General features: G+C 40.3%; 1 protein-coding gene across 3 annotated transcripts in view; it reads right to left on the reverse strand.

Moving 5' to 3' along the window:
* Positions 1 to 639: 639 nt before the first annotated feature.
* The window catches only part of LEKR1 (leucine, glutamate and lysine rich 1), a 62675-nt gene continuing 40303 nt past the window's right edge, over positions 640 to 23011 (reverse strand). For 2 of the 3 annotated variants that reach the window (XM_074592006.1, XM_074592007.1), the window contains 7 exons: positions 15798 to 15879; positions 14358 to 14435; positions 13882 to 14085; positions 11980 to 12073; positions 6550 to 6702; positions 5269 to 5568; positions 640 to 2562 (listed from right to left, as the gene is read on the reverse strand). In XM_074592006.1, the coding sequence (XP_074448107.1) occupies positions 2155 to 2562; positions 5269 to 5568; positions 6550 to 6702; positions 11980 to 12073; positions 13882 to 14085; positions 14358 to 14435; positions 15798 to 15879 (1319 nt within the window). In that variant the 3' untranslated portion in view covers positions 640 to 2154. The remainder of the gene's footprint in view (positions 2563 to 5268; positions 5569 to 6549; positions 6703 to 11979; positions 12074 to 13881; positions 14086 to 14357; positions 14436 to 15797; positions 15880 to 23011) is intronic. The other variant, XM_074592008.1, reaches the window with a different exon arrangement.

The following is a 23011-nucleotide window of genomic DNA, read 5'->3' on the forward strand; positions in this document are numbered from 1 at the left end:
CAGCCTATCAGCACATGCTTGGGCTGGAAGCTACAGCCGGGGCCTTCTGCATCAGGGAAGGCAAGGTGGCCACCAGGCCTCCTGTTGAGACAAAACTGAGGAAAGCTGAAAGGTGAATCGTCAGACTCAGATCACCACCAAGCTGAGTCCACGCTCTCCTGGGGACAGTATTCGTGTTTGATTCTAACACTCCCCCAATTAGCAAATTTTTGGCAACAGTTTCTTTGGGGTCAGTGCATAAGACGGTCAAGTTCGGGTCCTTTCAATCTGCCAGGCGACTGCAGAGCACCTACACCACCTCTATGCAGCAGCAGCTACCAGAGTAACTTCTGCAATACTGATTTTTTTGTTGCTTTTGGAATTTGTGAATAGAGGATTTTTCAGCTTTTGGATACACTCTGCTACCACTGAAATCAGGTAAGGCTTACTGATGGTTTCAGTGGGAACAAAAGCTAAGACAAAGTGTCCTTTCAAATCTAGACCCAGAGGCTCTATCTACAATGGCCATTTCTTTCACTGATTGTATTGAATAAAATGCATTCCCTGCCATGACATTGGATTCAACGAAACTTTTCTGATTTTCTCCATCACTGAAGAGAGACTCTCTCATCACTCAGAAATAACAGGAAGGTCAAGGTTCATGGTGCAATTATAAATGTATTTGGGTTTACAAGTAAAGCGTCCTGTGAAGAAGCAACTCCATGACTCCAAGCGAAGAGCAAGCCCAGTCCCAAAACCTAAACAGAAGCAAGCAATTTCAGTCATCATCATCTACCTGTTCATATGCACCCTCTGAGAGTCTCCAAAATGTTCCCCTCTAACTTACCTCCCACAGAGTTTCAGTCCAAGTCACAGCTGATGGTCTCAGAAGAAGATGAACAGCGATCTTTCAAGAGAAGCGACTCTCGGGGCACTGGGGGCACTGACAGGGCTGAACTGCCCCCATACCTGGGGCTCCCACCTCTGCACTGCTGCCACCAGCCCGGGAGCTCAGCCCCAAGCTCCTGCCCCAGCCCAAGCCCTTGCCCAAGCTGGGTCTACATGGTAGGTCTACCTCTGCCCAGAGGACTTGCCAGGATGACTTGGGCCTGCTTCATCACTTCTCCTTGCCTGATGAGCACTAGACTGTCACCAGTAGTGGTTACTATCACCAAATCGGCCCTGTTTGCGCTTATCTGACCAAAAAAATTGAGTATCTGGTCTCACATTAAGTAAAATCTCAGACTACGTCTGTGCTGCCCATCGCTGTTGCACGTAGCCCACCCGGTGCTCCGCACTGACAATCTGTCCCAACCGTAGAGCTGCCTTGTTCGAAAAGCAGCTAATTCTGCAGCATCCACACTCTAACAAAGACAACCAAGACTCGTCTGGGCTTTTCATGCTCTGAAACAAACCATGGCTCCGTGTATCAAGCAGTAAAATAAAAATATTGCTCCTCCTGCGTAACAATTTTATAGAGAACTCCAGCCCGTCTCCTTTGAAGACAAAAATCATGCTTAACATAAAGACACTTTTCTGATGAAATTCAAGAGGCAACCATCTTTTGGACAAAATGTATTAAGTCTTCAACTCCTTGTTAATTAGCACAGCTTGAAGACTTGCACACAGAGGAGGCTATGTCCCTGCTGACGGCTAGTCTACCGAGCACACGGATTTGCCACGTTTTCATGCTGAGCGACGGATACTCCACAACTAGCGAGTCTCACTGACCTAAGCATATTTGCAAGTATAACACTACTCAATTAAATAATGGCAAAAATCTGATTCTAACCTAACAAATCACATTTTTACACAGAAATGAGCAATTAAGTTACACAGGAGAACACACAAAATAGGAAAATTCCAACAAAGTGGTTTGGGAAAACAGTATCTGAAATTGGCAATGATTTTAATTACACCTACTGAAGATGTGCTATTCTTGGAGAGACGATATTTTTTCTTTTTTACTTTTCTCACCTTGAAATGTAGATAGCATGTAATTACATTGTTATGCAATGGATAAAGAAACATTATTGCATAAAAAAATATACGAAACTCTAACTTAAAGTTGCAGAATGCACGAATTGCATTGGCTAAGATTTGACCCCAGGGGTGCACGAGTAAATGGTCATTGGATGCACTGGAATGGTGTCCCATATGCTGTATAGGTAGCTGTCAGAGCTGACTCAGTTGTCTTCTCATAACCGCAGCAATCCTGCTCCTGGGCTCGTTCAGCGAAGCCGCCCTTCCCCTTGGAGGATGCAGTGGGGTTAGGGTGGGCAAGCCCACACTGCTGGTACGCTTACTGGAGGTGGGTGCCTTAGCAGCTCTTGAAATACCAAACTGTCCGGAGAGATTGATTTCTTTCCCAGCACCAGGGCTTGTGCAGCTTTTCTGTCCATAATCAGCGAGCAGGGCAGCAGAGGAGGTTAGGCTGCCCTGAGTCAAGGAACACGGCGATAACGGGAAGTTTCCACTCAGCTTTTTTAGTTCCAGTACTTGTTCCCTGGCTTGAGTCAAAGCTGCAGTCAGCTCATAGCGTTCCTCACACTCTCTGCGCACCGTTTCCTGGAGAAGAGTGTTCTGCAAACAGAAACAAACACTGGCTTTACAAAATGCCATCAGTCAAAACCTGCGCCTATTCAGCTCCTCAGGCTTAGGGCAGGGGTGGCTGGAGGGCACTGATGCACACAAATCCTTCAATATTTCCCCATATTTTGGTTTCTCTGAAAGTCGTTCAAAGGACATACATCAGCATTTACACACCCTTCATTCCCTCAGGAGACAGTGTTAAATACAAGGTAAGTTATCATAAGTTTCTTCTGATCTCCTGCCCATCCTCCAACTAGGAGGGAAACTGGGAATGCTGTTCTCAGAAAGGAAAAAACGACGTACGCAGCTGGAGTATTACCGTACCACTTCATTATGATAAGATATTCCAGAAGTTATCCTCCTCTGCAGTTTAAATAATTATGCACTGATTTTTTGTGCCGGCATTCTTTATTGATTATTATTTCCCAATTAATTGAGATAAATGATTTTCAGTCCAGTGGTTTGCACAAACTTTGCACTGTGATTCCTGATTTTTAAGTGGTCGGTGACTGGTACCGGGCCTTGAGCAGACAACTGAAACTGTCTCAGTATTACAGAAGTCCCCAAGTTGGTATATTATGTGGAACTTATTTATGATGTTAACTTTCCTGGTTTTCAGCTGAAACAAAAAGTAAATAAAATGCAACAGAAGATCACTAAATTGAGTCATAAAAGTCAGAACTACTGAAAGTACTAATACAAGCAGGAAATACCCACTTTTTTTGTTCTTCTGAGCAAGCAATAGTTGCTAACGCCAGGAGGTCCGTGAGAATGGAAGGGGAGCAACCACGAGGGCAGTCTCCAACACAGAGAGCGAGGATCGACTCAAACAGAGAACACTCTCAGTCACGCACAGCCTCATCGCCCGGATGCAAACTTTTCTACGTAAACCTCCTTAGTGCTAAAAGTATGAGCTGTATGCTGGGTCAGACCACTCATCGCCTTCAAGTGAGGGCGAACATTTGTACGTGAAATTCTCCGCGTGATTATGACAGTGGGCGTATACAGGGAAGACAATGTGTAAAAAAGATCCTCTCAATAGCACTTTTTTGATGTTTTGAAGGGCGAATACTGGTGTCAGTAAAGTCAGAGCACAGAACTGTGTTCCCACTAAAGTGGAAGGTGGCAAGCTCTGCTTAGCCAAGAAGAGGTTACTAAAACTACTAGAGTTTTGCATGCGTGTTCCCATCAAAACTTGAAAAATGATGGAGAAATTAAAAGTCCTTTGTTGATCAATTTTTTTTTTTTAATTTTAAAATTTTACTTTGGTCAAAGCATCTGTAGCGGATGTAGAGTGGAAACACAGAAGTTCTGCTCAGGCTGTCTAACCTCTGTGCCAACTGCAAGCGAAGCTGTTGGAGAAGGAACATATCTACATGCAGAAGCAGAAGTGGGAGAGATGTAAATATCAAAATAACTTACTCTCTGAATACCTAACTCTGCAGACAACTTTATGAAAGAAAGCTAGATGTTACTTTCCCCGCCACTCATATGGTCACTGACAGTCCATGAAATTATTTGGGAAGTGTTACCTGCAAATCTGAGCAATTATCCTGGTGCAAAGTTTATCTTAAAGCCAGTTTGAATTTTCAACCACTCTTATCTGCCCATTTCCTAATACAATTATATCAGAGGAGGAACTCTGTTTCAGAGCGGGGAAAACTAAGAACATAAGCAGAGCTGGTGGAATCTCACGATTGAGGATAACAGTGTGTTGTGTTCCTTACTCTGCTGAAGCTCCTGACCAGCACTTGAGGAAGGTACATCTTTCCAAAGAGCCTTTTCCATAGGCACAGGCCAGAATCACTGCCAGCATCATTCTAATTTCACTAACGCAGTGTTTCTGAACCTTTTTCAAGGAAGAAATGAATATCAACCCAAGCCCTAATTAATTTTGAAGGGTTTCATTTTCACTGTTTACCAATTTTTTTCTGCCACTTAATTACTTTGGACATTCCAGTCTGATCTTATCTACAGTCCCTGACTTCACTGTTTTCACATTTCTCATAGAGCAGTACACCTCTTTCTCCTCCCTTCCCATTATATTCCAAACATTCAGCAAATGCCTGTGGTAAGAATGTCCATCAGTCAAATTTCTTTTCACATTTGATTAATTTTTATGCGTTCCTGAGTTACAGAAAGTGGATTTACTGGTGGGAGGTGGGATACATCCCCGTTAGCGTGGCAGGATGTACACACATACCCCCACATTAAAAGATGCAATCTCTGCTCCTGAAGCCATTCAGAAGAGGACTGTGTCTACTCTCATTCCTATTGACAGTATCAAGTTTTTTCTTACAAATTACTTCGAAAATAAGTAAGATTACTGGAAGGATTGTTGCTGTCCCGTTCAAAAAATGAGAAATGTCCATGTCTTCTACTTTAAAAACACAAAGAATGCTTTATTGTTTACTCATGTTTATGTAGTATGATGTGAGACTAGGAAACAAATGCTCTGCAGGACCTGAAAAATATGTATTTTTTAAAAATAAAATACTAGTTTAAGTACTTGCTGAATTAAAAATGTCACATATTTCGTGATACATTTTATTTGTGAAATTATGATGGACTCTTTCAATTTCAATGGGTTTTAAAGCAGTACATAACAGGTTCTGAAATATAGATGCTTTGAATGATTTTAGAAATCACATGTCTCTACGTAAAAATAGCAAGGCATTTCCTCGGTCATGTTCCTACCTCCTCTTGAACTTGACTCAAATTGTGAATCAGTTGTGTCCTCTCCTGGGTTAATTTTTCCAGTTCATCTGACTTGTGTTTAATTTCTTTCCTCATATTATCCAGAAATGATTCATTATTGTTCTTTTCCACTGTCAGTGTAAATTCAAGTTCAGTAATTAGTCTTTTAAGGCTCTGAATTTCTTTTTCCTTATCTTCATCTTTCTCTGCAAGTTTGGTTTGGGCATCTTGTAGCTTCTTTTCAAGAATTTCTGTCTCCATCCTTAAGCTACTAGTAGCACTGGATATTAATCCTGGTATCTGCATTAGATTAGACAAAAATTGCATTAGTCTACATTCAGTGGATATCATTAGATACGTAGAATCAAGCATCAAACAAATGTTGACTTCAGAAAAAAAAAAATACAAATGCAACCATACATGTCTCAGGGACAAAAAAATAAATGCTTAGAATTTACATAATACCCTCAAAGAATACCAGAGAGCTGTAAATTAATCAAAATTCACTCAGAATGGAGAGGTTAATTTGTATGTCAAGATCAAACAGAAAAATAGAGGTAAAAATGGGAAAATTTAACTTCTTTATTGCAAGCCAGCATTTCTTCAGGGTTTTAAAATCATAGACAATATTTGTAAAGTTAACTAAGCCAAACTGTTATTTTCAGCTTTTTAAAACACTGTGTAATGTAATGAATTTTAAATAACAATATAATTTCATCAAATGTATTTTATTTTTCCAGTATTCAAGAAATGTGTCAAATCTTTTGAAAACTAAAGTTATAGGTACCATTTTCAATTTCTAGAGAAAACTTCAAAAACTGTAGGTCTGCATGGCTGGCCACTGGACCTTACCCCATTGGTGCTGAACTAATTTGAGAAGGAAGAAAACAGTGCAGATGGGTTTTGTGACAACTTGTCATAGCCTGGAACAGTCCAAGGCCTTTAAAAAATTATGTTGTCAGTTTAAAAATAATTAACAACTGCAGTCTGTGGACATAGATGAACTCCGGGTAGAGAAAATGCGAGCAAAGGAAGAACTTCCATACCATTTAACTAACTGGAATAATTACTTATTAACCTGTTCCTTTAAAAAAATATGAATTGAAACATATGTAATCACAGAATCCTTTAGGTTGGAAAAGACCTTTAAGACTGGGAAAAAAATATTGTATCATCTAGATAGAGTACTACACATAAAGAAGGTTTTACTCCTTCACATACTATTTCTGAGAAGTTTATATTATCTGCTGGCACAAAACGTTTCACTTGAGTGTTACACACCTTCTTCTGGAGCTCTTCATGGTCTCTCTGATATTTTGTGATTAGTTCTTGCTGCTTTTGTCTCTCAATGTCTAGTTCAACTCTTGCTTCCTCCTTGACTTTAAGAATTGCTTCTTTGTGTCGTGCTTCACCTTTAGCCAGATCAATCTCCATCTAGGCAACAAGTGCTTTTTAATGACACCTAGCAACTCACCTTAAAATATTTTTTACATTCCACACCGCCACACATGAAGGGACGTGAAATTTGGCAGACTGAGATTTTGGGTGCTGAACAAACACATCCAAATGATTGCAACTGCTGGAGCCTGGAGAGGGAAAGCTCCCGCTTCCCGCTGGCACGGACGGCTCCTGCTGCACAGAGTATCGGCACTGAATCACAGCCGGCAGCCCCGGGAAGGTGTCTCACAAGCCCCATGGTGTCTCTAGTGGTGCTAGATGCCTAAATTTAGCTAGTTGAGCTTCATGCTAAATCACTATGAAAACACTAAACTATAAAGTCCTTAGTTGGTTCTTAAAATAGACGACAACTTTGCTGGAAGGATTTGCTCTGGAGGTAAAACTCAACTCATTATTATTTTCAAATGCAGCAAATTTATACATTTCACAGTAACGACATATACTGTGCTAAGATTAGGCCATAAGCTCAATATTAAGATATAAAGATTTTAACTCCTTCTTATAAAATCACGTTTTATTCCTGCTCTGCCACTCAGCCTTGTCAGGGAATAGCAACTTACCATATGAAATGTTTGTCTGTCTGCTCCCAGGGACCACACTCAGATGACACATACTCCACACGTGCTGTCTTGCAATTTAGAAGCGCAGTGCACGTTAATACCGCCTACTGATTTTATCGAACATCCCCCTTCCCCTAAATCTATTCTAAACCCCAGCAACCCAGGGGAAGGAGTGTATAGAGGAACCTCCACGGAACCTCTCAGCAAGGCATCAGCGGGATGCCTGCCTCTCTAAGCATCCCCCGGTGACGATGGCACGTGGCCACCGCTCTGGCCCCAGTGCCAGCCCAGGTTCCAGGGAGCAGCGAGGAGCAGCTCCAGCTCATTTTAGGGTCCCGACAACACGGCACTGATGGTATGTATGTGGGACAAGCTCTGGACAAAAAAGTGGAGAAATATAAGTGAAAGAGTTGCTAACTCTGAGTAAAATATCCCAGTGCTTAAGGCATCTCACGTATTTAATACTATAAACTCAAATTTTAAAATTCAGCCTTAATTTCCTGAAAACCAAAGCCTGGATTCTGGAGGAAATACTGAAGGCTGTATTTTGAAAAATATGTTTCCCAAACCAGTATGCTAATATTATATTTCTGCAGGCTGAATTCTAATGGACTTAACTGTAGCACGCTGAAAGAATATGAAAGGCACATTACACATGCACAACACTAGCCTAATTACTTAAAATCATTAAAAGCAGAAAAGCCCAGAATGAGCTTAATTACAATTATCTAATTTCACACACTAATTGTGAGCAAAAGTATAACAAATGCCCCTAACTCTTTTTGGGGAAAAGATAAACTGGAAATATTTTCATTATTTTGTAAATCATGAATATACCAAATCCTGGGCATGGAACAGGCACAAATCCCCCACTGAGGTTTAGCTTAAAACTGGTATATTTGTAAGATCCTCAAAGTAGATTCTTCTTATTATTACTGTTATAATAGACTTATCTTCTACATTATTAGATATGGGAGTTAGGATTCTAATTGTAGAAACCCAAGTGTATGAACTCTACATATTATTACAGAAGCAGATCATATGTTGGAGGCTACTTGATTACAAAGACTAAAAAAAATAAAAGCAGTAAAAAAACCTGAGCTCATTTTGAAGCTTATACAAGCATTTTTCACATTTAACACTTGAAGCTAATATAGCTGATAACCACAAAAGGAAATAAAATGGCAGTTGATCTTCAAATAAAGTGTAATGGCTCCTAATTGCTTTAAAACCACTTACATGCCCCTCATTAATTAGTATTTTAAAAAACCATAAAACAAATGTTTACATCAATCTTAAAATCTTTTGAAAGAGATTTTTTTTTTTCCTCCATTAAAACTATTTAAGGTTGATCTGTATTTTAAATAGAAAACTGGAACACTTTATACTTATGCGATGGCACACTGACCCAAGAGAAAGACAACTCTGTCACTTTGTCACATTTCTGATTCTTTTGTCTGATGAGAACATTTTTAGAGCACTTGACATTCACTGCATTTTAATGGCTGTGATACCAAAGCTGTAATTGCTCTCTCTTACTAGTAGCAGCCTTTATCTCGTTTTAATGTCAGCTTGAACAATACGTTGTGATTATGCAGACAGTGTGACCTCATTCTAAAATTATATCCTGCAACAGAGAGGTTAAGAAGTTTTAAAAGAAATGTAACCGATCTTAATGGCTAGTAGTCAAAAAATTTTCCTGAGACTAAATAAAGCTTTCAGACACTTATCACATACTCAATCAAAAAAGAAAAAGACAGTAATTTTAGTCATCAATTATGTAGGACTTAAATCAGAACAGCCAGAGTAATCGTTCAACACTGTTTTCAATTTTTTCCTTCACAGATTTTTTTTTTTCCTTCTTATATTCAGTTTGGGGTTTATTTTGTGCTCATGTAAAAAGTGTTGCAGATTAAAAGAGAGTTTACATGCTCAGGGTTGTTTACAGTAAACAGCTTTCCAAATCCCACTGCAAGAGACTGGCAGCTGGACTCTCCAATTCCAGTTAGAGTCTCCAGCTCAGAACTTTACAGCATGACCCAAAACCAGAAGAAAAAGCGATCTGTCCTGCAGAGCCGAGCCAAAGGTCCCGATTCCTGAGATTGCTGTTACGCACAGAGCCTGCTCAAAGCCTGGTAGAAACGAGGAGCTGTAGCATTGCCCCATTCCAACCAGCTGTGCAATTAGCTAAGGAACCTGTTCAATCAGCACACGCAGTGGACGTACACATTTATTTTTTGAATCAGCTGAAAATATTTTTCCGGGGAAGACCCCAAACCCAAGTACCTACTAAAAGATGACTAACAAGTTATAACTTAACTTTGTAGAATGCAATGATACCCATCAATGATGCAGCTAGCGGTGGGAAACCCTTCTAACAAGAAACCCATGTTAACAGGAGTTTAAGCTTGTGGAAATGACCTGTGCAACACGTTCAGCCCCGGCATGGCCGCGGTGAGATGCTTGGAGGGTGTGCTGCCCTGCCTTCAGCTGTCTTCATAACATTGCATCCTACATCCGTGGACCAGGACTAGACCTAATGTCTTTCCCACTCTGCCCCCCAACCAAGCCAGTTACCCCCTGAATTCGGGGTGTACCCCTGGATGTATTTCAACCATCCTTCCCATCTGTAGCCTGTACTTAATTTTATTTTTTTTCTTCTCTCCATTAAATAAAGGAAAAATGCCCACGTATAAAGGAGCATGCATGTATGGAAGGTGTATCTTTCTCCTCCCACCTTCCCCTTCCTCCTCACCATGAAAGGAACCATCATCCAATTACCAAAAGAGCCTAGGTGGGAAGGTGTATAAAAGTGGTTTTGCAGGCTTTTGTAAGAGTCAATGAATAAAATAACAAAGGATGGGTCGTTTCACGGAGAAGCCAAGTCGTAGGAGTGTGAAGTCTTTTCAAATAAAATACAGAGGTATTTTCACAGTAAATTGCACTGAAGTCTCTATTTTCATAGTGCTCTGATTTGAAGGGAAAGCAAGTAAAGAAAGAGCAGAGTCATTAGCAGGAGCCTGTTTGTCAGAGATGCAGCTGCCTGAAAGGAACTGGTGATGGCAGAGGTCAGCAGAAGGAGCAGAAGCCTTTCTCACGCTAGAGGTCCGCTCTAGCTCCGGGACTTTCACTGTGCAACTCCTTTAGCTCTTTTTAATTGTGAAGATCCTCAGCTCAAGTGAATGGATGAGCCACATGCCTTATTTCCGCTGCCATGTCTCCCTTCCCAGTTCCCCAGTCTAACCACACTCCTCCACCTAACTGCCGTGCTCTTTAGAGCCCCACCGCAGCCAACAGCCAGCACTACCTACCTGCTGCCGAGGCTCCCATGCTGTAATCAGCTGTGTGTGTGCTCACTAAGCGATACCCATCTCCCACTGAGCTGTTTGCTCAGCCTGTGGGCACGCAGAGCCTGCCAAGTGAGGCAGAATGAGGTGCCTCTCTGCTTGGAGGGGTACACATACCCTGAACCCCAGGTTGCACAAGCTCCTCTGCACTTCCAGGCTGAAAGCAACGCTTGTTCCGAGTACTTCAGATCTGAGCTAGATGACACTGCTAATTTGGAGTGTCATTTTCCTCTCCGGACATGTGGGGGACTTGTCCTGACACCAGCAGGAACTATGGGTTCATATCAAAAACAACAACAAATTTCATGTTCACAGAGGACTTGGAAAGGATAAAACTGTCACGTTACTTCTTCATTTGTCTCTTGCCATGAGTGACAAAATCGTCCCAGGGATGACATGAACACATATCCTGTATCCAGAGCTGCCCTGAGTACCAGGCAGGATATCCACATCCCTCTCGCCCTCCTCGTCAGCTGAACAGCTAACATCTCCGCTGCCTTTTGCTATTCGGCAACTCCCGATGGCTCCAGAATCGCTATGCTACAACAGCTTGTTTGTTTAGCTCTGCTTTGGTTTGCAAATACCCGTCTTCTAAGGAAAGGACATTTTTGCTCATCTGCTTATTATTTATTTTCTAGATTTGTTTTACAAATAGCCATCTTCAGTTTCAGTTCACCTGACCTGCACGTAGGAAGGCTTTGTGTTCTCTGCATCTTGTCAACAATGCCCAACCTTGTTTTTACTGGGAAACTACTTCAATATTAAATATATGCTTTCCTATGCTTCTCTGCCAGATCTGTCAGGAAACAAATCCAGGCACCGATGCACTCCCCCATGCAGAATTGTGGTTCGGGGTTCATAACCCGGACTGTTGCACACAGAACAGGGTGGGCTCTGTATGTTCACCTCCTTGGAGCTTGTGTAGAACAATGGCCCGTGAGACTGGGCTTTTCCCGATGCACCCCCTCCCGCAGCGCACACGAGGAAAGCACGGAGCTCGCAAGATCAGAGGTCCAGGGGGCTCAGTTCTGCTCCTCACACCTGGGCTTGCAGGGGGCTGCACTCCTAACACAGTCACTTTGCAAATACCCTGAAACCTGGGAAGTCCGGATCAGATCTGAACATCTGCCAAGTCTGTAAACGCTCATACTAAATACCTTCTGCATTCAGTTCCAACCTATGTAGAGAGATCACCCATTAAAACCTCCTGTACAAAGAATACTATTGACATGTTTGCACTTGAGGAGATAAACATCTGGCTCACTGTACTCATTCGTGACAGCTGACTACAACTGAAAAAATAAATAGAGAAATCGAAAGGATGCCAACTGCACATCCACTATTACCTTCTCCCTCCAGTTATCTTCATTCCGCATCTTCTGTCTTAATGTTTCCTGCAGCTGCTCTGTTCTGTTCTGATGAGAAATCAGCATTAACTCCCTAGAAACCACAAAAACTCATATGTAAATAAGTGCTCTGCCCAGATTGGTGGTATGCCATTTTCTTGCAATTAAGTCCTTTGTGGCAAAGGTTCGTCTTTTCCTCTTTGTTTAGTATTCCGTGCAATAAGCCCAGCAATCCTGCCTGGAGCCCAGAGGCACAGAAGTAATCACTACTTAGCATTTGCATAATGCCATCACATGCTTTACGAATTTTATATTTTAAAGACAATACTATAGTTGATCTTTCTTACACACACACACATATTTAAACCTCATATATTTTTAATATTTCTCAAGTGAAATGTTGAGGAACACTGAATAAATCCTACATCGTTCAAACCAGAAATTTTTGTATTTAATGAGCTTGGAATGTTACTATCATTAATTAAAAAATTGTAATAGGTTTTCAATTAAAACCACCAAGTGCTTTCCATTGTTAGAGTTACTTTTTGTTATGTGAGGCTTGTAGAGCAAAAGCCCTGGAGAGTTTAAATTCTTGTAACTTAGATTATTAGCACCTACCACCTGGAACAACTCATGTATCTGGGGTTTAAGTAGAAGGGAAATATTCTTAAATTAAGATGTAATATCTTACTAAAGTACAGGGAATATTCAAACCCATTAAATATGAAAATAGCTTAATGCCTCTTGGTGTACATCACTCTTGAAAATGCTTATCTTCTCCAAAAGCCACTTTTCTGAATACATTTTTCATTGTACACAAATCAAACAAATAATGTACTGACATGTCTTAAGTAGGGGACAGCACTTTCCTTTTTGCCAATAAAAGAAAACCTATTTTATCAGTAACTGAAAATTTACTAGTAGGACACTTAAATAGTAAAAACAAGCCTGTGTCTGTTAGGAATAAAAATAGATATGTAGATTACACTCAAAGCAATTTGAAAAATGTGAATTTAGGTTGGTAATTGCAGAATTCTAAAAAATAAAGGCTCTCAAACTAGGTATCATTCCAGAAAATACAATCCTCAGAAGCTCAGTGCTTTATTTTCCACATCTGAAAAGTAAATACAGGGAAAATGGCAGCTTCGTTGATATTTGATAACCTTCAAAATAAGACTAGACTGGTGGGAAGTTGTCCATACCCTTCACCGAATACTACACCACATCCAATAACCTGCCATGCTGTAATATTTATGGCGTTGTTACAGTTTGCAAGTTGCTAATAACGTAAGTTACAAGAATTTAAATTCTCGAGGGCTTTTGCTCTACAAGCCTCACATAACAAATAGCAGCTATAACAATGGCAATAAATGGGAATGGGTGTTTTTATTAAGCTTGAACTGAAGCCCTGGACTGCAAAGTAAGGAATTTTTCCTCCCCCACCTTTTTTTTTAATAGGCCTTTTTCTTTTTTTTTTTTATTTTTCATTCAAGTTTTGTCTATACTGTAATAATTTAAAAAATCCATCCAATGAGTTCCGAAATTTCAGGATATGAGCTGAGGGCTGCCAAAGCTTTTAGAGTTTTGCCCTAAAACCCAGAGATGAGAGGGGGCAGCGGCAGGGAAGGACTGTCCTGAGCACACACGCACTTCAGAACACCCAGCTGGGACCAGCAGGTCTCTCCCAGTCTGCCCAGTGCCATAGCCACACTCCTCATTCTGCTGCCTCTCCTCCCACATCCCGATCGGCACAAACCACCTCTGGTGCTTTACAGAATCTAATCCTTTCGGTAACAGTGAGTGAGGCTGAGGATCTGGCAAAGGAGGAATGTTTTATTTTTAATAGGTTTCCCAGAACGCACAGTCACAGGAGATTACCCATGGTGTCTCAGCTCCCATTACCTTTCTTGTTTCAACATCACCACCTCCTCCTCTGTTTGTCTAAGAAGAGTTTTAAGTGCTTCCAGTTCACTTTCCGATCGACTGGTTCTTCTTTTTAGATCTTCTTCTTTCCTCTCCTTCTCAGCCACCTCTTCCTGTAAATGTTTGCATACTTGCTGGCAAATTAGAAGAGATTCCTCCTTTTCCTTGAGCTCCTTCATAAGTCTACAGAAGAAATTAAAAAGTATCAGCATTGTAGTTACCATATTCATATTTACAGATGTATACTAAATAGACAGAAATCATTTGTACCTGGAAAATAAAATATTAGACTAAAAGCTATATATTCTTTATGAAGTTAAATCTAGTGATGTGAACACAAAAATAGAACTGAAAGAAAAAAAATTACAAAAAAGCTGCATTAAAATAGTAAAGTTTTTGCTCCCACTGCTCAGAAATCTATATGCTATGTTATGACATATAATTTCAGCATTTACCTTGACTCAGAAATTCCATTTTCATATTTCATTTTTTTCAGTTCATTTTGACAGACATCAAGTTCTGTTGATTTCACCCTAAAAAAACATTAAAAAAACACATATCTGTGTATTTGTCTGAGGAAATAACAGCCTTTACTCACGCAGTACATCAGGTTTATTGACATATTATCTAATTTGCATTTTCTATTTCAGTTAAAAGGCAAACAACAGACAGTTCTGTTTATCCGAGCTAACGTTTTAAAGTAACGTGAAATTACACTTCCAATGTCATCTCAGCCTAACCTGGGATCACAACACGCTTAATGTTGGGAGCAGAAAGTGAGATCTTGCAACACATGAAAGTTTCAAGTGAGATATGAACAAATAACAATTTTGTAGGTAAGAGGGCTGGAAAGTTTGCAGATTTCTTGTCATTATGTCATCATTTCACCGATTAATAGCCATGGTTAAACTTCGTATTTACATTTAAACAGATATAGAATATGTTATTTTATTAAATTGTACCCCAATTACACTGAAATTTTAATATTACATTTGGAAAGCCTTTACTGTTTATTTAACTGTGTTCATGAAACCTTTTTTCATACTCAATACTTGTATTATTATTAAAATACTTTGTTGCTAAGCATTCCAAATATTTGCAACTTTGTTATGATCAGACCCTCTGAATATAGGAACTGAAAGCAGAAAGTACACATCATAAAAGAATGAATCCTTGTTTAAATTTCAGGAAAACACACAAAAAGACTGATGACAGCTGGTCTTGAGATTGGCAGTACTAGTTCATAACTCTGGAGCTTCATTTCTGAAACAGAAATGTTTATTTTCGTCAGTGAATTATAAAGGTTGATGCCATTTCTGAATGATTTTCCATGCTCTGTTCATTTAGGTTTTGCATACTCTCACTTGAGAGTATAGGCACAACACAGTAAAATTACAAACCACAATATCACACTGGTGCATGGGGAAAAGTCACAGCAAATTTACATTTGAGGGGGGGGGGGAGCGGTTAAAAAAAAAAAAAAATCACAGTCACTGATAACATACTAAAGTTTCTGTTTAGTTTTATTGCACCCTTCCCTCCATCCCAAACCTACAATGCAAAACACCACTTTCCACATACATTTCTGGTCCAGAAGTTATGTGGATTTCACAAAACGTATCCTACACCTTGACATGAAGGGTGGGATGGAGCTGACCTAATCCTCCTCTTTGCTGTGTCATTAAACACAGCTGGAGGAAGAAAGCCCTGCTCCCACAGACAGACATGCTCAGTCAGTGGGTAGAAATATAGGCCGTTTAATTTGAAGATAAAATATTTTCTCTGTTGTTCATAACCTCCTCAAATCCCCCTGACGAGCAGCACTCTGAAAAAAACAGTGTTCTGTTACAGCTTTATGCAGAGTGGCAAAACAATCACGCAAACAGAAATCTTACATTAACAGCTTTTTGTAGTGGTCCATCTCAGCTGTTACTTTCTGCAGCTTCAGTCCAATTGTCTCTACTTGATTTGTTAAATCTGAAAACAAAAACATGGGTTTCATGTCTGCACTTCTACCAAAATAATTCACTTTTACACATATTGTGTTTTATTTGCATCTCAGACACGTAGCTCCTCACTCCCACCTCAAACAGGCAGCACGTCCCAGCACCGCCTAGCTCTGGACAATGCAAAACTGCCAGCTGGGAAAAGCAGAGTTTTACAATTTGTAATATTTGAATAGATTTCTCACTGCTTACAAACTGTATAAGCCATTCGTTTATATTTTCTTAATAACAAATTACTTTTCTTGAAAAGGTTGGAATGCTGTTGCACTGCTGTACACTTCAGTTTCCAACAACCTTCCAATTTGGGGCCAGGCTCTTTTCAGTGGTGCCCGGCAACAGGACAAGAGGTAACGGGCACAAACCTGAGCATAGGAAGTTCCACCTAAACATGAGAAGGAACTTCTTTACTTTGAGGGTGGCAGAGCCCTGGCACAGGCTGCCCAGAGAGGTGTGGAGTCTCCGGCTCTGGAGACATTCCAAACCCGCCTGGATGTGTTCCTGTGCAACCTGCTCTAGGTGACCCTGCTCTGGCAGGGGGTTGGACTGGATTATCTCCAGAGGTCCCTTCCAGCCCTGACCATTCTGTGATTCTCTGATTCTATTTGTACATTAGCAATGACTGGCTTTATATAGCAAGAAACTTTTTTTTTTTTTTTTAGTCCTACCAGGAAACATCAAATTCAACAAACATAAGTACGAAATGCTTTAAATCATACAATTTGTACATAATGCTGAGAGCAAAAGCATGCAGGAAGGCACACCTGAAAACAACCTGCTAATGCTACTTCATATAAAACAGTCACGCTGACTTAATGGTACTATGTATTTTGTCTTAGATCCTCTTAGCTAAATGTTATCTTTCAGAACACATCACCTATCAGTTTCAAGCAGCCATTGCCTTTTTTCCAGTTTATATCCCAGTTCTTTTCATCTGTACAATTAGTTTAATTATCTTTTTTTTTCGCCTGGAAAAAAACCTTCCAAACAAAATACTGAATAAAGATAAAAGAACTGTTAAATATCACTCCTTCCGCACAGCCTCATATAAATGAAAAAGTGACAAATTTAATCCCAGCAGACAATGTAACACTTCTGATGTATTAGCTTTCAATCCCTGAGAAAGCCAGGTCTCTGCAAGCCTGGCTCTGCAGGACAGAGGGCCGTCAGTTTGCCCTTGCAGCACAGGAACCAGGCATTTACAGGCACGTGGTACCCAAAAATACGGGGTGGTGAGAACAGAACAAAACATTCTTACAATTTGCAACTAAATCTGATTGCTTACGCGTGCAAACTGATTTTATTAGACCGTTTTGCCTTAAGTAAAATAATAACGATTCAAACTTCGCAACCTTCTTAAACAGTTATATATCAAAGAAATATCCTCTAGTTTTGTGTGGCATAATATTTTATTTTATTTTTTTTAAATCCCAAGCATAGTCATAACTTCAAGATTTGAAGCCCTATAAACTGACGTAACAGCACGTACCTTAATCTGATCCTCATCCTAATGAACATATCTAAATATGCTTACGAACAGGGAGAGCTGGCTTTCAAGAAAACCTAAGAATAACCTGAAATCAAAGTTGTCTCTACAAAAAAGCTATCATCATAAACTACATGGAAAAAAAAAATGTACGATAGAACATTGCAACCAATCTAGAAGCAGAACAAAACCCAAGATTTTCCCCTCAAAATGCAACAGCGAACCAGATGAGCTGACTTCCTCTCTGAAGGTGAACAGCTACAAAGAGAGCTCAACCTCTCCATCTTCAAACCTCTCTGATATATCCTCCAAGAAGCTGAATCTGTGATTCCTGTTCTTAAACTTATCATTTACTACATCAGAACTCACTGAACTTTTGTAACTTTTCCTACGTGCCTATTTCAGCCATTTCCAGCAACTACCACGATGATGGATAATCCCAGTGTGGGATTTCCTGCTGGTGATCCCCCACGTCACATCTTATCTTGCTAAATCCTACTACATAACAGGTTCCCATTTTTCAATGAAGGGAAAAGGAAAACTGTTCATTATCTCAGACTACAAAAAAAAATAAAAATTCAGGCAGAGAATTATGAAGGGTGAAGTACACACTTTGTCAGCTACATTCCCAAACTATCAGCACCTATAAAGAGCTTCTTAAAGAGAAAGTTAAAATTTCTTTGGGTTTGACCAAGGCCCTGCAAAAGTCAGTAGAAGTTAATTATAGAAGCACCTTGTTTACCTCTTGCCACTGAGAAGAAAACAGAAGAAAAATATTTTTGTGTAAGATACCATTGCCATTGTCTCTGTACATTTCAGACACAAAAATATTAATGCAGTATGTAGCAGTCCTGCTACATTCATTTTTGCAGTTGTTTAGAGACATTGCCACGTCACTAACCTTTTAACATTGAAACGGCTTCTACTCTGATTCACATCAGTCAGAGTCCACGTAATTAAAAGAGCAATCAGAGGAGTGTGAGTAGATATGCAAGAAAAAAAAGCCTTTTAATAAATGAGAATGGCTTCACACAAAGCGTTGCTCATTAGAAGCCCTGACCAATGAAGTGAACAGACCTGGACACTCCTCCCGGAGTTAATCTGTTCATTTTTTTTAGCACACAGGGGATGCCGAGAGCTGCCTCAGACTGGGGTCATCCATGTTTATTTTTTTGTCTCCTTGAAACAGCTCAACCTACTCCATGGAACAAGAGACATCACAGAAAGCGCAATTTTTGAACAGGTTGAAGAGAACAGTATCGCTGGGAAAATGTAAAAAGCGTGCTTATTCACCATGTATAGTTTGTATCGGTATCACACTGAAAAATAGTCTGTATGCAAGTAATTTACTCATCTGGAAATACAGGTGAAAGCTCTGAGATAAAAACTCTGACTGAAACACTTTCCAATGGGAAAAGCAGCCCCTCTCAGCAGGGCCAGGGTGGTGGTGGGAAGCAGAGCAAACCCTCCCCAGCCTGGGGAGCAGATTTTTTCTCCCCGCCCCCAGCCCTGTCTCTGCTTCGTCATTTGCATTCTGTACTTTTTTTCCATTTCAGCAACTATTATATCTGAAATAACTATTTTCTCATGTTGCTTTCCAGGTCTCAAATAATACCAACTTTTCATCAACTGAATTATCTGTCTCTTTTACCCCAAACTATAGCAGGTGGTGCTTTACAAATAAGTCACTACTATGGTGAAGGAACACAGCAGTGAATGGAGTAGCCCGATATACTTGTAAAACCACTTCATTTTGAAAATGTAAACTATAGCAGGTTTTGATCAGTTTATTTGCTTCAGTTGCTTTATTTGCTTCTTCCCCTAATGAAACGGGGACTAAAAATCCCATACTAAGAACTTTGCCTATCATTGGGTGACTGATTGTCCTAAAAAAAGTCAGAATCAGGAAGGTACACTATTTAAATAAAAATATATCTTTAATCACTGGCCAGGCAAAACCACAAGCTTACATTTATTTTTGCCAATTTTATGGATGCACCAGTACTCCTGCATTAACTTTCTGCATAAATCACAAGGAGTGAATATAGAAATGACACTAGGATCATTTCTCAGAAGACTCTCTAAAAAAAAGACACTTAGAAAACAAAACTTCCTGTCATAGGAGCACAGTGGTATCATTTCTAAAATGATTTTACAATTCTGTAATTGTACCCATATTTATTGTTACCTATTACTAATAATTGACTGCTATCTATCTTCAGTTAGAGAATACTAACCATTTACATCAGACTTTCAGAAACTTAAAGAATCAAAAGGAGTAATTAGATACAGTTCTACCTGAGAGCACCATATGTTGGCATTTAGACAAAAGAATTCTCAGAAATCCATAAAGACTGCCCCTCTTCATCATAGAGGAAGAAGATACTTCTAGCGTTATGGTGAGGGCTGTTTTCCCATGACTGTATTGAAAAGAAATGGAAGGTGAAAAGGTCTGGCAACAGTTAAATTAAGCCTCAAACATAAATCAAGCTATGGTCTGGCAAAAGTTAAGTTAAACTTCCTTCACACTCCATTCCAAGCGGCATTTATTACCTCCGCACACCAGTCCCTGCCCCATTTCCCCAGAGGCGAAGAGTAGGTTCTGTACAGAGACAGGAGAACAGCAAGGATCTGTGCGGTTCCACTTGTTCGGGCGCGCAGTCGGCTGGGGGAGAGCCAAGACCTCTCAAGAAGACTATATCGATGCTGTCAAAACCACTGGTCTTCGCAGCAGCAGACACAGAATATGTTCCCACCATAAAACGCAGCGCAGTGCAGCAGTAGCAGAGCTAGGAGAGGCTTGAGGCAAAGACGAAATGCCTCTAAAGAGGCATTGGCTCCAGACTTCACCTCCCTAACCACGGTGCTCAGCAGCAGTAATCCTGTTTGACAGTACACACAACTTTGCTGTAAACTAGTCAGCTAAAACTTCGTTCGATATTCTTTCATCTGCTCTCTCCATTCCTCCTTAACCCACAATGACTGTATGTTTTCCTGGGCGACAAGTTAAGCAATTAGCAGCTTAGCAGGCATTAGAAAGGAATTATCTTGAAAAAAAAAAAAATCTAACTGTCAAATTCTACAGTTTCTCAGTATTCCTCATAGTGCCCCTTCTAAGCTGGGTATGACCAAGGACTAGCATTCAGCAGTAAAAAAGGACTGAGGACTGCTGACTTTGACTCCTGGAGGAAAAAAAGAAATGGAAACTGATACCTCCTCTTTTCCTGCTTTGATTAGGGGACATTCCCAGATGATGCATGGCTGCACCCCCATTCTGATGCACTGGATACTGACTACACCTGGAATAATAATAACTGTTAGCTTGCAGTTACCCCTATTTGTCCCTGCCGTTCCTGTGATACAAAGTCCTCAGGTGCTTCGGTTTGACTGTGCTCCTCAAATTGACAGAAGGTGCTGTGAAGCTCTTCCACAGAGCTATTTTCAACTGTGCCCAAACTTTGATGGTAGGGCACATGACCTCAATAAATGGTCAGGCTAGCTTAATTGCTTGTCAATACCACTGGGAACCAGCGGTTTATAACCTTTCAGTACCCTCTTGCTGTTTCAGTTTTGTGCCTGGAAAGCCAACCACGTTTTCCCTCAGTTCCCTGGGAAAGAGCATCCACGCTTGCTGTTGGACAGAACCCATAGAGATAAATCACTGAAACTTAACGACTATTTAAAAACCGTGTTTGTGTGACAGTGTTCTTGCCAAAACTTCCTCTCAGTCGCTTTAAAAACTTCTCTGACAAACTCCCATTGTAATCAAAGCCACGCAGTCACTATGTTATCTGTTATCTGCATCAAAAAATTCCACAATAGACACCGGACCAAGCTGCAATGTTTGCTGCTCAGAGTTGGCATCTTCGCCTTCTCTACAAATGGGAAATTGTGGCCAAGTACATGGAGGACAGATTAGGCCACCTGCAGTTACTTTCATTTACTTTAGTTTCTTCAACTGGGCATTCTTCAATAATGTATTGTTCTGTTCACTTTTCCAAAGCTAAATAATTCAACTTTAATTTCCTGTCATTCATCCTGACATTGCCGTATGAAGTAAATGGCTCTGAATGCCTACAGAAAAAGGAGAAACTTTGGCTTCACACACCAAGCAGATGTTAGGCAGAGCACATGGGAACAATCTAACATTGACAACAGCAAGTTCTAGTGCAATACGACTCCTTTGTTAAAATAGACTAAGACCAAATTGCTGTAGATCAACACCACAAAAAGGAGAGCCCTTTGCCTTTCTTGACATGGGGACGGCTGCTACAGAGCAGCTTTTCACAAGCATGCCTTTTTGATAATTTTTAAAGAATTGTTATTTTAGAAGATCTCTGTCAATAGTGTGGTCTTTTTTCCTCTTCCTAGATGTGGGAGTATGGACAGAAGTTCTGGAACAAAGGAAAAGGAGAGGGATAATGCTGATTTTGGTTCTAGTAATTTGGGTGGTCTCTTTCAGCTCTGTTTCTTCTTTTACCCAATTTGTTGTCAGAAGTTTTTGTAATGACTGAGCATTGGACAGGAGTTTTTCATGAGGAAGTAGATGGATTTAATTATGCAGCTGGTTTCTGCAAGTCTTCTCTAGAGAGCGTTCCCACCAAATTCAACAGGAGCTGGTTAGCAGAAAGTCTGAGGGATCAAACCCACGGCCGCAGAGACTAAATAACACAGATTTCAATCAAGTTTGAAAAACATAGTAAAAATGAGGAAACTAATAAGGAGAATGGTAATACAAATGGAAACTTATGCTGAAAACTCGCTGAATAAAGAAAAATATATTCAAATGCTTATGAAAAGTGATCTCCAGTAATGAAAATAAAGCTTATTGCAAAATATGCAAAACCAACAAAAAGCATTCTTGCTTTGCAATACTGATACTCATTTTAAAGCTTTAAGTACCACCACATTTTAAAGAATCTCCAGTCCAAATCCATCTCAATATCGTTCGTGTTTCATTTTACTTATCTTTATGATTCACAATGGATCTTACCATAGTCCTAAGCAGTCAACAGTAACCTTTCAGGCAGCACGTGCGATCAGCCCTGCCTTCAAACAAGGAGAAACGGGGGCTAAGGCAGAGACTGCCTCCCCTATGCCTCTGTTTTAGCAGTAACATATTCTCCATAAAGTGAGACTCTTGTGATAAGGACAGAGACTGAGGGGGCAGAGCATGGAATATGCGCTAAGAAAAGGCGTGAAGAACCAAAGTTGGCAACTGTTTCTTCTTGTCTGGGCAAATTCCTATAGACGCAGCCCATAGTGTCTGCAAAACACCGAGCATAGAGTCTGCCCAGAAATGGGTTTCGGGAATTTAGCCACCCAGTTTGCATCCTCTCCAGCTGCCTGGCCAACGGCACGGCGCTGAATGAAGCCTCTAGTTCCTGCTTTGTAAATAGCAACAACTGGTAATGCTTTCAGTGAAGGGAAAATAAAAAAAAAATAAAAAAAAAAAAAAAAGTACTGTGAACTACATTCACACTGAGTAGGCAGCCACTCGGAAGCCATCACTTCTGCAGATGATTTGTAACAGATTCACAGTGCTATCAGTTCAGAAGCACGTGTGATAGAACTGTGTAATTTTCTACTTTTCCTGCAAAGCCTACAAAAATCCAAGATA

Source organism: Larus michahellis, chromosome 6 (assembly GCF_964199755.1).
Source record: "Larus michahellis chromosome 6, bLarMic1.1, whole genome shotgun sequence".
Taxonomy (NCBI): Eukaryota; Metazoa; Chordata; class Aves; order Charadriiformes; family Laridae; genus Larus; species Larus michahellis.